The 16835-nt window shown below is 41.9% G+C and overlaps 1 protein-coding gene across 1 annotated transcript in view; it reads right to left on the reverse strand.

Moving 5' to 3' along the window:
• Positions 1–258: 258 nt before the first annotated feature.
• Positions 259–16835, reverse strand: part of FREM1 (FRAS1 related extracellular matrix 1) — a 149274-nt gene continuing 132697 nt past the window's right edge. The window contains exons 34-36 of the mRNA XM_075558865.1: positions 15995–16110; positions 3743–3828; positions 259–1013 (exon numbers count right to left, since the gene is read on the reverse strand). Of these exons, the coding sequence (XP_075414980.1) occupies positions 814–1013; positions 3743–3828; positions 15995–16110 (402 nt within the window). The 3' untranslated portion in view covers positions 259–813. The remainder of the gene's footprint in view (positions 1014–3742; positions 3829–15994; positions 16111–16835) is intronic.

Here is a 16835-nt window from a genome sequence, read left to right on the forward strand (position 1 = left end):
GCCTGATAGCATTCCACAGGGCAGGGAAGCGACCCGCAGCACTTCAAAGTTCTCATGATCCTGCAAGGCCAGGGAACCCCAATCAGTAGTTTTGTAATGTTACACAGCCAACCTTCCCACTGGCACAGGTGATCTGTTTAATGACTAATGATGTGGAGACCTTGGAGATAAAGGGCGTCCCTCTGAAGGCTTGTTTGAACTTGAGCTTCAGAGATGAGCCTGAAAGAGTGGCTCTCCTCATCCAAAACTGCCCTTGGCCACCAAACCTTTTATAGAAAAAATTGTTCCTTCTTTTGTCCACAGTTTTTAATGTCAGGCACCACCTTTGCAAGGACTCCGAGAGGACAGAGCAAACTTTGGCAATTCAGCCCGGTCAATAAACTGATAGAGTCCCTACATCCAGGCGGACATGGTCCGAGTGCCCGCTCTAGATTTCAGAAAGGCCTCGTTTGAGGTAATAGGACCAAAATTTCCAAGGGTCATAATGTTAGTGCTGCCTGAGACTTACTTTCAGAAGAGAGGAGGATGTCTCCTGGGAGAAGGACATCCCACATCCTATAGTACTACAGGCTTGTACATTAATTACAATGTCTACCGTGACACAAAACATTCGATCTCATCTTGTCAAGAAATATTCATTCCTCAATCCTTTTGGAGTAATTGATTTATGTTCTGTTTTGAACTGTAGAGAAGCACTTGTAAACTATGATTTGATAAATGTTAAGAGATCAGTCACGACCATTGGTTTTCTCTTGAGCCACAGTCACAAATCCTATAAATAAATAGGTGTGAACCCGGGGTGGGCGGCAACACTTAGAGCTTCCTGGAACACATGTAGCTGTGAGGCTTGCCCAACCGACAGTCCTTGGCTTGCCATTTCCCTTGTCTTTGAACCAAGACACAGTTCTTCCCGGGCTTTGAAGGTTGAGGGAGTAGTTTCCTCCAGTTGGTGAATGTGACTGGCTCACCACCAATCCACGCCCAACGGCCACCCTGTCCTTGGTCGTTCAAGCCTGATGTGCACCAAAAACAGAAAAACAAACAGAATGAAGTCATTTGATTACATTTGTCCTTCGACAAGATCTAAACTCAGGAATCACACGCATACGAAGACCCAGGCTCTAGATCAAGTTCATAACTAGTTGATATCTAGTGGATTCTGACTCATGCTGACCTTTTGTGTTTCCCACAGAACTGGGATCCAAAGGGTTTTCAGTAGCTGATCATCTCGGAAGTAGATCACCAGAGTCTTTTTCCAAGGTTCCTCTGGGTGAATTTAAATGGTCTACTTCTACTTAACAAGAACACGTGTGAAGTGTTTTCACCACCCATCGATGCCAAAAAGAAGTAGCAGGAACGAAAATTCTGTAAGATGCCGTTAAGAGCAGGGTTTTGGAGTCAGGCAGACCTGAGTTCAAACCCCAGTGTCACAACTTAGTAGCAAACTCTCCTTGGATGGAAATTTAAGTTGAGGTTTTGAAAAACCCATCTAAAAAGTGGGGATACCTGCCACCCCACTATCATGATCCCAATTCTACCTTGCAAGTCTGGCTAGACCAGAGGATGTACACTGGTACAGATAGGAACCGGAAACACAGGGAATCCAGGGCAGATGATCCCTTCAGGACCAATGGCATGAGTGGCAATACTGGGAGGGTGCAGGGAGGGTGGGTTGGAAAGGGGGAACTGATTACAAGGATCTATATGTGACCTCCTCCCTGGGGGATGGACAACAGAAACGGGGGTGAAGGGAGACATCGGACAGGACAAGATATGACAAAATAATAATTTATAAATTATCAAGGGTTCATGAGGGAAGTGGGAGTGGGGAGGGAGGGGGGAAATGAGGACTTGATGCCAGGGGCTTAAGTGGAGAGCAAATGTTTTGAGAATGATGAGGGCAATGAATACACAAATGTGCTTTACACAATTTATGTACGTATGGATTGTGATAAGAGTTGTATGAGCCCCAATAAAGTGATTTTTAAAAAGTGGGAATAAAATTAAGCACATTAAGAACCATTTTGAGGATCAAATAAGATAATGCATGTGCAACTCGACATTCTCCTGTATAAGAGGGCTTTAAACTATTTTTGGAAAAAATGCCATTAATTTTCAATTCCATTTTCCCATGAACTTCTTGCAGCTTCATTGTACATGTATTTAATATACAGCAGCTGTTACTGTTACTGCAGGAGAAAGATAGAATTGTCTACTCTCTTGGAAAGTTATAGTGCAGAAACTCACAGGGGCAGTTCTACCCTGTCCTACAGGGCCATTATGGGTTGGAATTGACTCAATGGCCATGAGCATGGTTTCTTTTTGTTAGTCCTATAACCCTGTAGACAGAACTATCAGAGAAGCAGGTACTGCTGTATTGCTCTTCGGTTGTCTACTGTTCTTCCCCATTACTAAGATGTCTTGTTTTTCATATTTGAAAGCAGCATTCTGGGGATTATTTTCATCTCGGATTTAAGTTTTCTCCCTGATACAATATTGCCATAAACAACTTTAATCCACTTGTCCCCCCATTCCCAGGGTAGGTTTACACATGGCACTTTCATGGGGTAAAGCTGCTGTCGTGTTTTCTTAACGTAGAATTCGTCTACTCCTTTCCCTCCTTGAAATAAAAAGGAATGATATGAGGACAGGCTCCCTGGAATAGAATAATCTGGCACCTCCCAGAGCAGGGTGATTGTAAAAACACCCCTACTTACACAGTAAATGAACCTTCCCCTAACGGGTCCTGCCACCCACAAGGGTGGCTGGACTCAAAAGGAATCCATTTAGTTAGCAATACTCTGTCTCCTTTGGGAATATCTATTTGAATTCCTGATCACATAATGCTATGCTAACTACTTTGTGAGGCGAGACCCTTGAAATCAGGCAGAAAATAACTTATCTGCCAGATTTTCAACTTTCATATTCTCAGATAACTTCAAAATTCAGAGACTCACTGAACATAGCAGAACTTTGGAGATGCTAATACTGTGTCCTTCATGTTTTTTGTTTTTCAATAAAATACTTTCAAGGGGAGGTGGTGAGAATATTGGCTTTGATGTCCCATGGGAATTTTAAAATGGAACTTGTTTATTGTTACAACTGTAGAAAATATTTTAAAATCCTGAATTAAGTAAAATCAAGATTACCTTTCAATCCCACCTGGAGTAAACAATCTCTAATATTTTTGCATACACACATAACTACATTTATATACAGTCACCAAATACATATAAATTCTTTTTATTTCATTCTATATTACTTCATTCTTTCTAGGACTGTAGACTGCTTTACTTCACACCTTTCCACAATCGCAATAAATTACACATTCTCTATACAGTATAACATGCATCTCACATCTATTTTGTCATGTCTTTAACATTTAAAGCCTTACAAAAGCCTTCTATCTTAAATCTATCTTCACGTGGCTAGGCTATAATTTGTTCAACCATCTCTGATTTACAGTGTTTCTTATTACCTGTTTTTAATTTTTAGAAATTGGGGTGAGCGCTCTTCCCTATAAATCTAGTCACACTGCTAATTATTTCTTTGAGATAGATGTTTTAAAATGAAATCATTCTGTCACAAGGTTTAAAAGGCTGCTGAGTGTCCTGCACAGCTAAGCAATGGCTGTGGACACACTGTACCCCGGGGCACACTGTCCCCCAGAAGGTAGCAGAGGGAAGGAAGCGTCCAAGCTTTGGGTGCCCGCATCTCACTCCTCCATGCAGCAGATACTTGCCTATCCAGAAGGGTCGCCTTCCACTCATGTCCCAGAGCCATTGCATGTGCTGCCTGGTGAGGACAGTCACAAGGCTGCCCAGGAGTCTACAGGCAAACAAATGAAAACGAGAGCCTCAGTGACAACAAGCGCAATTGTGCATTCCTCCTGATATAACATAAATAAATATCATTAAAAACAAGACAAAATAAAAACTGCAGAGAGAGCTGGAGACTGAGAAGAGATACGTTGTTAATGTTGCCAGGGACTCTCAAGTTGGCTCCGACTCATGGTGGCCCTATGGTAAGGTGACCAGACGTCCCGATTTTGAACAATCTGTCCTGCGTCCCGTGGCATTTTTTAAAAGTCCCGATTTTTGGAAAGAATGCAGGACAAGCTAGAGAAGGGCGGGAGAACGGGAAGGGAATATACGGTTTTCGGCTCCGTGTGGCTATTTCGCCAAGATATGAGTTTTATATTATTTTTGTTAATTTTGTAGTGTTAAAATTTGATAACAAATAATTGTTGAGAACTGATTATCGAGAACTCCTTATCAAAGTTCGCATTGTTGATCAGTTGTTAGAATTAGACCACCATTGTTTGGACTTAATGAACAATGGCATTTTTGGGCATTGGCAACGACGAAAACATTTTGTAACAGTCTCTCAGCTGATACACATCGTACTGAGCACTAGTGCTGGTTAAACAAGTGATGTCAACACATCAGCTAGTCAGATAATTTAGGTAAGTGATTTATTTATTAGTTTCATAAATGCATACATTTTCTTGAATTTAGCAGACAGTACTCATATTACTTATATTTTATAGCAGGCGGCAAAGAGTCTAGCACCAGCCTTGAAAGTGACACTTATGACTACGTTATGGTAAATGCAGAGAAAAAATAATACAAGTTAGTATTGTTATTATTTAGAAAGGAATATAGGATTAAAATTAAAATAACTTAAAATATATACTTTATAACAATAAAATTATTTTAATTTATAAACTAACAATAAAATATGTTGATGTAATTATGTACCTACTTGCTGTGTTTTTAAGCAATATGTATATAATAAATTATACTAAACTTTTATATATTTTTTAGATTTTTAACATAATGAGTAAGAAAAGAGGATGCAAATTCAACAATGATCTAAGAAGTGAATTTCCTTATATTAAAAAAACCAAAAACGATAACATGGTAAAATGTGAGAAATGTAATGGTGAGTTTTCTAATTCACTTGGTGGGAAGAATGATATTTCAACACCCTTGGAGACAAAGAAACATAAAACATATTTAAATACTGCTGCATCTTCCTCAAAATACAGGAATTTTTTTGGAAAACAACTTATGGAGATGAAGAAAATAAATTAGCATTATCAGAAGGACTTACGTCTTTTCATGCTATTGATCACAATCATTCCTTCAGATCTATGGACTGTACATCACAAGTTGTCAAAAAGTTAACCAACAAAAATTTGCCTGTGCTAGAACAAAATCCGAGGCAATTGTGTATAATGTGCTTTCCCCATATGCATTTTCAGAATTAAACAAAAATCTAGAAAAACTTAATTTTATATCCATATATTCTGATGCATCTAATCATAAGGATATAAAGTTATTTCCAACCACTATTAGATTTTTTTATTTGGAAACTGGAATAAAAATTAACATTTTAGATTTCGTTTCTGTGCCCGGCAAAACTTCTGAAATAATTTTCAGTTCCATTATTAATATTTTGGAAAAAAATTTTAAACATAAAATGATTGCATATTGTGCAGACAACATGAATGCAAATTGTGGAGGAAAAGCGAGAAGAGGTACAAACAGTATTTTTTATAAATTAAACAAAAACCTTAATCAAAACATTATTGGTGTTGGTTGTGCAGCACATACAATACATAATGCCATTCAAACAGCTGCTGATTTCTTGCCCATAGATGTGGAAAATATTGTTATCAAAATATATTCTTATTTTTATATATACACTGTGCACGTTGAAATGCTTAAAGAATTTTGTGAAACTGTGGAAGTCAAATATCAGAAAATACTTGGATACAGTATAACGCACTGGTTAGCTCTTTTGCCAGCTGTCTAAAGAATTTTGAAAATATATGATCCTTTGAAATCCTACTTTCTATCACAGGATATATGTCCTAGAATTTTAGAAGAGTTTTTTGAAAAAGAATCTTTAAAAATTTGGCTAGAGTTTATACACAATCCAGCAGCTCTTTTTCAAAATGCTATAAAACTTATTGAAGGTGACAAAATTTCAGTAACCGAAGTAGCAAATGAAGTTAATAATTTAAAATTTCAGTGTCAAGAGCAGTTAGAAAATAATTTTCTTCCATTAACTATCTGTAATAGTATAAGCCAATTAGAAGAACAAGGTGTAATAAATCATGCAGATATCATGAATCACGTTAAAAAGTTCTATAGTAACTGCATAGATTATTTAGAAGAGTGGACAGTACATTTCATTGATATTGAACATTTTCATTGGGTTAGATTAAAACAAGAACTTAATTGGAATGTACAAAAATCATTCAATCATATTACTCAAAATTTCTCAAATAGTAATATTTCCCAAAATGATCTTTTTAATGAGGTATCATTATTAAAAAAATATTGATAAGGGAAAGGTTAAATCTTGGGCATCAGCAAAAATCACAATAGAGAACAAGTGGTTAGAAATATTTCATCATTTTGAAATAAACCATGCTCCATACAATAATGCACTAAAAATTGTGGAATATGCGCTGTCCTTACCAGGAACTAATGCTCCAACTGAACAAGTTTTTTCCTACGGTAAATACAGTGTGGACATCAGAAAAATCACAATTAAGTGCTGAGACTTTGAAAGCCATTTTATGTGTGAAATATAATTTAACAAATTCTTGTGAAAAATTTCATGACCTTTTAAATGACAGCAATCTACTAAAAAATTCACTCAAATGAGAAATATGCCACAGAATAAAATACTATACATAATTTTTAATGTATTGTATTTATAAATTGTACTTATGTTGAAATTTTAAAAATATATTACAATACTATTTTGGGGTTCTATGAAAAATTTTGTTGCTCCAATAGACCAAATTTTTAATCAAGAACCCCCTCCCCCAGTCAATGGTGTCCGGCTTTACCAATAGTTGAGCCCTGGGCTGCTAATCAAAAGCTTGGCCGCTGGGACTTGCCCAGGAATTCTGAGGGAGAAAGCGCTGGAGATCTGTGCCCATAAAGGTTAGGGGGGGGGCAGTATCCTAGGGTGCATGCAGTTCCACTCTGTCACGTGGGGTCACTAGGAGTCAGAATGGACTCAGGAGCCTGTAAAACAGCAGCAAATCTATACAAGGAGGACTCAGGAAGTTGGTGGTGGGAAAATTCTATTATCCATTAATTACATTGTTCTTTCTCCCCCTCATCAATTACATTTTCCCATGAAGGTTGTAAAGCTCCCGTGTGTGTGTGTGTGTGTGTGTGTGTGTGTGTGTGTGTGTGTGTGTGTGTGTGAGAGAGAGAGAGAGAGAGAGAGAGAGAGAGAGAGAGAGAGAGAGAGAGAGAGAGAGAGAGAGAGAGAGAGATACTTTGGACATGCTGTCAGGAGAGAGAAATCTGTGGGGAAGGGCATCGTGCTTGGCAGAGCAGAGGGCCAGTGGAAAAGCGCCTGGACAAGCTGGGTTGGGAGGACTCAGCATAGCCATGGCGTGCGGATGGTACAGGCCTGGGCAGTGTCTCACTCTGTTCTGCACGGGCTGCCATGAGTTAGAACTGACTCAGTGGCATCGAGCCATAACCTGTGTTTATGTGCACGTGTGGTACACATACTTCAAAGAGTTTGTGGGAAAATTCCATTATCTTTTCAGTCCGTTTCTCCAGGAACCTTTTGAAATCCGTAAGCCTTTCCCAGAGATGTAGACTGAACCATAAGTAGCAAGCAGTACAGGAGAGGGATAAATTGTTGTAATGTTCTGACCATGATGCACATGTGCAATAGGCTTAAAACCTCTTTGGGGGAAATTCAGTAACAGCCTATTTGTAAAGATTAATTAATTACTTGATGCCAAAATATTTCTGCTCTCTTAAGAAATATATTTTGAAATCATGGGCATCTGGCAATTCTCCAGTTAATTTGATCAGTCTTCAGATACGATCCAGTTCCTTGAGGCCTGCGCTAGGAACTTGATGCTTTTAGTCAACTGACTCATGAGTTGTGACCCAGTGAACTGAGCCCACCATCAAACCTTCATGTACCACGTGGAACTCAGAGCCCCTTTTCTAAACAAACATATATTCCACCCAATAAAGGCCTTTATGAATCCTCATTGCAGCTGCCTGAGGTGATCCCGTAAGCAAAATGTAATTGTGTTCACTTGTTATGGTTGTGGCTGTGAGAACGCGTAGAGTCAGTTCTGGCCCACAGCGACACAGCGCAGAACAGGATAAAAGGCTGCCTGGTCCTGCGTCTTCCTCACAGGTGCCCCCTGCTTAAACCATTGTTGGGGGGGGGGTCACCGTGTCCATCCATCATGTGTCTCTCTGCCCATCTGGTTGCAGGGGGCTCTTCAAAATGGTCTAAGTAAAAAGTCATGTTTTAAAATAACAACAACCCCCCCCAAAAAAAAAAAAACCCTGATTGCTATCGAGTTGATTCTGACTCACAGGGAACCCAGAGAGGGCTCCCAACGCTTTGTAATCTCTATGGAAGCAGAAAGCGTCACCTTCCTCCCAAGGAGCAGCTGGTGGGTTCAAGCCAACGACCTTAGGGTGAGCAGCCCCACACAGACCAGGCAGCATCGCCAGCGCTCAGTCCAATGTCATTTCCTGAGATATAATGTTTTATCGTAAAATTGTCGTTATTTCTTTGCTTGATTGGTGTTCAGTGACATGAAACTCGGGCAGGGAACAAAATGAGCAGGACGTATAAAACTAGCCAACTGTTGAATGAGGTGGTATTCATTGTGCTCACACCATCCCCAAATTTAGATCCATTTCTCTATTCCCCGCCCCCCACTAGATTACTACAAAAGAGCAGAAGGTGTCTCTTAATGATTTCCCCCGTCACATCGCAGGTACAGGTCTATACATTACAGCAGTGATGTGCAGGTCTACGGATAGGAGCGCTCCTGTGCCTTCAGGGAGTGATCTCAAGGTCGCCTGCTGAATTGGGGTACTGTGACCTGGTGGCATAGTGGTTACCCTGAGGCCTGCTAACCAAGATGTCAACAGTTCAAAACCACCAGCCACACCAAGAGAGAAAAAGGAAGCTTTCTACTCCTGTAACAGGTTCCAGTCTCGCCTGGATGCAATTCTAGCCTGCCCCATAGGGTTGGCATAAGTCAGAATTGACTCGATGGCAGTGAGTTAATTTTTTAAAAATTTAAACTGGCTCTGACCTCATCACTGCTGTCAGGTCCTGTCTGACAACCACTGCAGAAATGACGGTAGCATCTGTCCCCTCCCGGACACATCTAATACGCTAATTCTAACTTACTAGGGGCAAAGGACACAGGAGCATCAAGCTTGCCACAGGGGGGAGGGCTCAAGAGTGCTCTCTGAGCTTTGCAGAACATGGAAAGCCAGGGTTTAAGTTCTACTTCATTCTGCTTTGCCCCCGACTTTGTAATATCGAGCACTTGTCGCTTCAACGTCACTGTCAGAAACAAACATCGCCGTTGCAGTTGAGTTGGCTTTGAGTCAACCCAATGACAACCTGATGGGTGGCAGGGTGGAAGCAGGCTCCATTGGGCCTTCAGCGACTCATTTCTCAGCAGTAGATCGCCAGGCCTTTCTTCTGAGGCACCTCTGGCTGGACTTCAACTACCAACCTTCTGGAGAGCAGCTGAGCATGGTAACCATTCGCACGGCACAGGGACTCATCCCAGGACAGCGCAGAGCCTTGTTACACCTGCTTAACATCTCTTCTCGTTCTCACGTTTAAAAAGAGACTATATACAATTCACTACCTAAGTGTAGGTACCATTTTAGTTTTCTTTTTGACTCTCCAAGCAAGAAGTCCCCCAGGAGAGCTGGGGAAAACATCTGTGCTTAGGACAAGCAAAGCATTAGAACATAGCTTTGCACAAAATAAATGCTCGACGATTTTATACAAATGACATGTTTGTCCTTTATGGTCATGCACACGTAAATATAGTAGGTGTTATCTGAATAAATAAAAAATAAAATACGCAGGCACATATATATAAATAAAAGGCTTTTGATTACTCTGAAACCTGAAGGCAGTTAAAGTGTAATGTGAAAAATAGGAGTTCTACTTTTCTGGCTACAGAAATAAATACTATTTTTAAAAAGACGTTTTGATTAATACAGTTCTATTTCAAGGAGCCCTGAGTTGTGCAAATGGCTAAATGGTAGGCTAGTCTCAGAAAGGTGGGGGCACCGGGATCCCCTCAGAGGACACATATGGCCGTCTGTTTACAAAAAGGCACAGCCGGGAAAGCCCGATGGGGAAGGTGCTTCCCGCACCCATCGGGTCACCCTGCGTTGGACCTGACTCATCACAAGTTTCACGTCACAACAACGATGTATACTTCCAAATAAACGTGTCAGAACAGGCCAGCAGGGCTTCCCGACCCTTCTGTTGAAAACAAAATGGTCTCACAGATAATAATCTATAATGATAGAAATTACCAAATGTAAAATGACTGCCAAAGGAAATGAGCAGACAAGATTACAATATGTAAATTCAAGAGATGCTTAATCTAAGAGTCTGGCTCCTCTGGATTAGAAACGTAGGAAACACCAGCGGGGAGGAAGGAGATTGGCAATAAAGGTTTGGGTTGAGCTGGAGACCTGATTAGGGATAAAGGATAAAGTGAATTTTCCTCTTCTGACTGAGGCACGGACTCTGGGAATGAACCTGGAAGGGGACTTCCAACAAGGAAGCCGGAGAAAACAGCTGAAAGAACCCTGTCATGGTCCTTGAGACAAAAACGTAAACACATTGCATGCGTGCTGTTGTTGCTGGGTGGCATCGAGTTGATTCTGACCCGTGGGTAGCCGTTGGGTACTGAGGAGTTGGTGTCAGCTCAGAGCAGCCCACGTGTAAGAGGACAAAACACCACCTCGTGCTGGTCTAGCCTCACCTGGGACGCCAGCAGAAATGCCTTACGGTAAAGAGGTACTTTCATTTCTGGGCCAATATAGGAAGTGGATACTCTATAATTTGAAAGACTATATATTATTTGGGGTTAGTAATAGATAATTAGTTGCTTCCCCAAAACCCTGGGAAAGTCCCAGCATTCACCAAAATTCTTTTTTTAATTAATGTATCTACACATGTACACCACGATGTTTATACCTCTACACATGGCTTTGCTTCCTTTGTCCCTCCTCTGTTTCCTTTCACCTTCCTCCTGACCCACTATCACTTTCCCCTTATTTCTGCCTATTGGTACCTCCTCTTGGCTAGTTTGCTGTTGCTCTAAGGAAATGTGTCAGTTTATATTGAAAAACAAGTCATAGTTCTACAGCTTAAAACAGCACCCTGAGACTAAGGAGAGTCATGGAAGGAACTTCAAATAATGGGCACAGAGTAGTTCTGAACCTGCTTAACATACCATGTCCGAGCTGCTGAAGTCATAGAGGGTGGAAGACATTCGGGTCTTACGATAGATTTTGTAACAGCTCGTTCCAGAACAAAGTGCCTCTCTCTCTATGACGCCGAAGAAGCAGCCCCCATGATGAAACGGTGCAGCTTTCTACTGCTCACTACACATCTGGCAGCCTGAACCCACCCAGCTGCTTTACCGGAGAAAGAGCTGACCATCGGCTACTGTACAGATGACCAGCCCCCACCCCCACCCCTGCCATTGCGTTGATTCAACTCCTAGGGAGCTCACAAGACAGAGCAGTGCTGGCTCCATCGGGTTTCCAAGGTGGGTGGGTTTGAGCTGCCGACCTTTTGCTTGGCAACTGGGCTCCTAACCCTAACCAGGGTGCCATCAGGCTGGAGGAGGCCCAGCACCGCCAACCAATAACAAGACCTCTTCGCCATGCAGTGCACAAATAGGGCTGGTACCTCATATCCTCAGGTCTAAATAGAAGGAACGTCTTCATTGCGCCGACAGTAAGCTATCAACTCAATGGAAAACTATCATTTAAATGCAATGGCTTTCACATTTCTGATAGAGTGCTGTGGGAAGGCACAATCAGGACCATATGGAGAAACCCTCTTTTTCGTTTTCAGCTAACTGCCATCAAGTTGATGTGGACACACAGTGACCCTATGGGACCAGGGAGATTAGCTCCTGTGGGTTTTCCTGATTGAAACTCTTTACAAAAGTAGAAAGTCCATCTTTCTTCAATGGGCTGGCTGGTGGTTTCAAACTGCTGACCTTTCAGATTGCAGTCTAATGCATAACCACTATGCCACCAGGGCTTCTAGGTAAGGGTCTTACGATGTGAATGATAGGGGCTGAGACTTGCCACATAGAACAGCTGGATCTGGAGAGCCATTTTGCCCATTTCTCTGAAGGTTAGGAATGAAAAATGAATGGCTTAGCTCTTGGATTTCATTGTGGGGAACAAGACTAGGAGATGATACCGATTCCAAATGTAGGGTCCAAATGTAGCCTAGACAGTCCCTGTAAAAAAAATTGCTTTCCAACGGAGTCTGACTTATAACAACCCATTAAGACCGAGTAGAATGATCTCAGAGGGGTCCCAAGGGTGTGACCTTGATGAAAGCAGAGAGACACCTCATTCTCCTGTGGAGATGCTGGCAGATTCGAACAGCCAACCATTTGATTAGCAGTTCACTCTCAACCACAGTACCACCTCAGCTCCTCAGACGTCCCAGAACCTGCCATAGAATCAGTGCGTGATAAATGTTTGATGAATGAATGATTGATTGCACCCATCAACCTGGAACTCCACTGTATCTCGGATTTACTCTGTAAGTTTACTTTGACATAAATCCAAATGAAACTTAAATTCCACACAATTCCTGGTTTGTCTTTGCTGTGCGAGATGTAAAATTATGCACAGATAACTCAGAAATTTGGAATCTAAGTTATCCCAATGCCTGCCAGAGATAATTTTAACTTCTAAAACCAGCTAGTATTTCCTATTCACACAGAAGAAATAATACAATGTGTATCTTGTGTGCATCAGGTTTCTTTCTCTCAACATAAAGTTTCAAGGGTATCCCACATTGTTGGAGGTTTCAGTAATACAATTCTCTTTTTGCTTATGAAACAATTGCTATTCCTGGAGAGGAGATATAGAACTCATACAAATCACGATGGTCACAATGGCAATAAAGCAACAAATAACCTACACTATGAGAATTGTGAATAAGCTAGCTATGAAATTCTTGGGTATGTCATCTGTATGTGTAGAAACATTTACCTTTATTCCTTTCAATTAATAAAACGAAATGGAATTGTTAGGGTAGATGCATGCACTGTTAAGAAACTGCCCAACAGTTCTAAGTAATCTTTGTACACATTTTACACTAAGAGTGCATCGAGGGATTGCACTTTTACAAACATTGAATTATTTACTCTGTTTCCTTATCAACATTTGATACTGTCAATCTTGATAATTTTAGCTGTTCTAGTGGATATGAAAAAAAACCCTTGCTGCTATCGAGTCAAGGCTGGCTCATAGTGACGCTTTAGGACAAGGTAGAACTGTGCTATGAGTTTCTGAGATTTTAACTCTTTATGGGAGTAAAAAGCCCCATCTTTCTCCTGCAAAGTGGTTTTGAACTGCTGACCTTGCAGGTCACAGCCTACTACATAACTGAGTGAAGGAGCCTGGGTGGTGCAGTGCTTAAAGCATCTTGCTGCTAACTGCAAGTTTCTCTGTTCAAAACCACTGTCTGCTCCTCAGGACTCCAAAGGGGAAGTTCTACCTTGTCCTATCAGGTCGCTATCAGTTGGCATCAATTAAATGGTAGTGAGTTTTGTTTTTTAGGGATATAGGTCTACATACATACATTTATATGTTATGTATCAATGTATCAAATGGACTTTGGGGCCTCTACTCAAGTCCTCCCTCAACTCAAGAACACTTTGTTCTAATAACCTGGCATTCGTGATGCTCACCTTTCAACATGATTGCTGAAGACAAAATGGGTGCATAAACGAATATGGTGAAAAAAGCTGATGGTGCCTGGCTATCAAAAGATATAGTGACTGGGGTCTTAAAGGCTTGAAGGTAAAAAAGCAGCCATCTAACAGGGAAGCAACAAAGCCCACAAAGAAAAAGCACAAGAGCCTGTGAGATCATGAGGTGTCCACAGGATCAGGTATCAGGCATCAGAAAACCCAAAACAAACAATCATATCAATGCAAACAAGAGGGGTCAGAGTGGAGACCTAGAGCCCATCTGTAGACAATTGGACATCTCCTTACAGAAGGGTCATAAGGAAGGAGGAAGTCAGCCAAGGTATAGTAAAGCACTGATGAAACACACAACATTCCTCTAGTTCTTTAATGCCTCCCCCCCCCCACTATCATGACCCCAGTTCTACCGTACAAATCCGTCTAGATGAGAGCATGCACACTGGTACAGATAAGATCTCCCAAGACATGGAATCCAATACAGATAATCCCCCAGGAACAGTAAGGGGGTAGCCACACCATGAGGGTAGGGGGAAAGTAGTGGGAGCAGGGGAGAACTGATCTCAATGATGGACATTTACACCCACCCCCTACGAGGGAACGAACAACAGAAACATGGGTGAAGGGAGACAGCAGATGGTGTAACATATGAAAATAATAATAATTTAAATTTATCAAGGGTTTACGAAGGAGAGAAGGTGGGGGAGGGAGGGAAAAAAGGGGAGCTGATGGCAAGGGTTTGAGAAGAAAATGATGATGGTGACATATGTACCAATGTGCTTGATACAACTGACGTATGGATTGTGGTAAGAGCTGCAAGAGCCCCCAGTAAAATGATTGATTAAAAAGCAACAACAAAAAGCAAGCAAGCAAAGGAGGCCTGGTGGTGCGGCGGTCAAGCACTGAGCTGTCAGTGGATGTAAAATGCTCTCTGAGATTGTAGCACATGCTTTCCTCAAGTCCAATGGCTTTGAGTAACTTCTCATGTACTTTTTAACCCACTGTAACGGGTCCATGTCATTTGCCAGTGGTACTGGCTTGCTTGCCTTTTCGTAAGAGCTTGCCTTTTCTGGATCTATGATTTTTATGAAATACACGCATCAAGACTAACTTTTCTAAAATCCGAGGCTTGCCCTTTCATTTACTAGTGGGAACTTCAGGTGAGCATAACCATTCGCATTTCCGAAAACGACTGATATTTGCCAGGGATGGCTCAAGTCTCCACTTGCAACCACAGAGCACCTTGATCCAAGTGTACTGCCCCCAAGCGTAAAGTCCTTATGGCCTCGCGACACTGTCGCCACTATCTGACCGCAGGTCATCCTTCAGTGAGGCTTCTAGCACCCAGGGCCATGTGGTCCACCTTGTCTAGCTCCATAATGATCAGTGCCTCTTCCAATGACATAATCCTGATGCTGAAAGACCTATCATGTCCTCAATTCTACCTTGCAAATCGGATTAGACCGGAGCATGCACACTGCTACAGATAAGAGCCCGCAACACAGGGAATCCAGAAAGTGGGGGAGGGGCAACGGAGGACAATGTAAGATGTGGAAAAAATAATCTGTAACTTATCAAGAGTTCGTGAGGGAGGGCAGGCGGAGGAGGGAGGGAGGGAGGGTAAAGAAATGGGGAGCTGATATCAGGGGCTCAAGTGGGAAGAGAATGCTTTGAAAATGATGATGGCAGCATATGTGCAAATGTGTGGATGGTGATAAGAGATGTAAAAGCCCCCAATACAAGTATTTTAAAAATAAACAAAGACCTATCATTACCATGCATTTTCAAATCACTGGATAGGAATCCCTATCTCATAAAAAAGTTCTCAGGACCTGCAAGCCTGTGGACCTAAAGAAAATGCCTTCTGACTGTCTCCAAAACACTGAGATGGTGAGACAGAACATTGGAATTGTGTCCAGGACACAGCTTTAAGAGATATGACGCCAAGTCAGGATCCATGAACCAGGTCAGGTTCAAGTCCATCTTAACTCCATGTACCTTTCTGCTTGACACACACAAGGTCCGCCCGCCAGGCTTGTTGAATGAACGAGGTCCCTCGACAGTTCCATGAGAAAAGAGAGAAATTGTAGAACCGAAAGCAAAATAGGTGACAACGTTTTTACACACAGATAAATAAAACTGAGAAGAAGCACCAATCGAATGTGAACTAGGGTTTCTTACTGTTCTGTGCAGGCCTGGGCAGCTGCAGTCCACGTGCGTTTCTGCTCCGTGACCAACAAATGGCAGTAGCCTAAGTGAAGGCGCCACCCTGCTGGGCAGGATTTATCTTCCGCCTCCTGAAAAACAGTGTCCAGGTCCACATCACAACAGCCTTCACAATCCCTACTCTGCTCTCAGCCTAAGGAGGCTTATCATTTTCTTGCCTTGAAGAGGGTCATGTTGGCCACCAGAAATGGTGTCAGACTTACTCCCAATTCTCCACCTTGACACATCCAATGGCTTCAAATACAGAACACAATGCTTCGATTTTACATACTGCTGTTATAGTACTTAAAAAAAATTAAGCGAAGAGGGAGGGATATAGAACAAAATTTGAAATTCTTGCCAGCTCCAGACTTTCTGGATCCACGGAGGCTGAATGGACCTCCAGATTATTGCCCCAAAATAATCATTACGCCTCGAACCCAAAACTATCCCCTGGAGTCTTCTTTAACCCGCACAACCGTCGGCCAACATGCCAACGAATGCTTGTCCGGGCCGCTGTGTTCTTTTACGGAAATCTATATGGGATCCCCACCGGGAAGATCAGGTCAGAAGGGAGGAGGGGAAGCATGTCTGTGCTTGGGGAGGATGGGGCAGGTGGGGGGAGGTGGACAATTCAGAAAAGGGGGGTAAGAATGGTTGTGCAACTCGAAGACTGTAATCACTGCCTTTAAATTGGATATGTAGACAGTGTGACATTGGTGGGTATTATGCATAGCCTCAACACCAACAAAAATAAGCAAACACCTTCTTAAACTGTATTGATTTCACTGACTTAACCGTCTTTAACTGTATTGAT

This window comes from Tenrec ecaudatus, chromosome 10 (assembly GCF_050624435.1).
Source record: "Tenrec ecaudatus isolate mTenEca1 chromosome 10, mTenEca1.hap1, whole genome shotgun sequence".
In the NCBI taxonomy this organism is placed as follows: domain Eukaryota; kingdom Metazoa; phylum Chordata; class Mammalia; order Afrosoricida; family Tenrecidae; genus Tenrec; species Tenrec ecaudatus.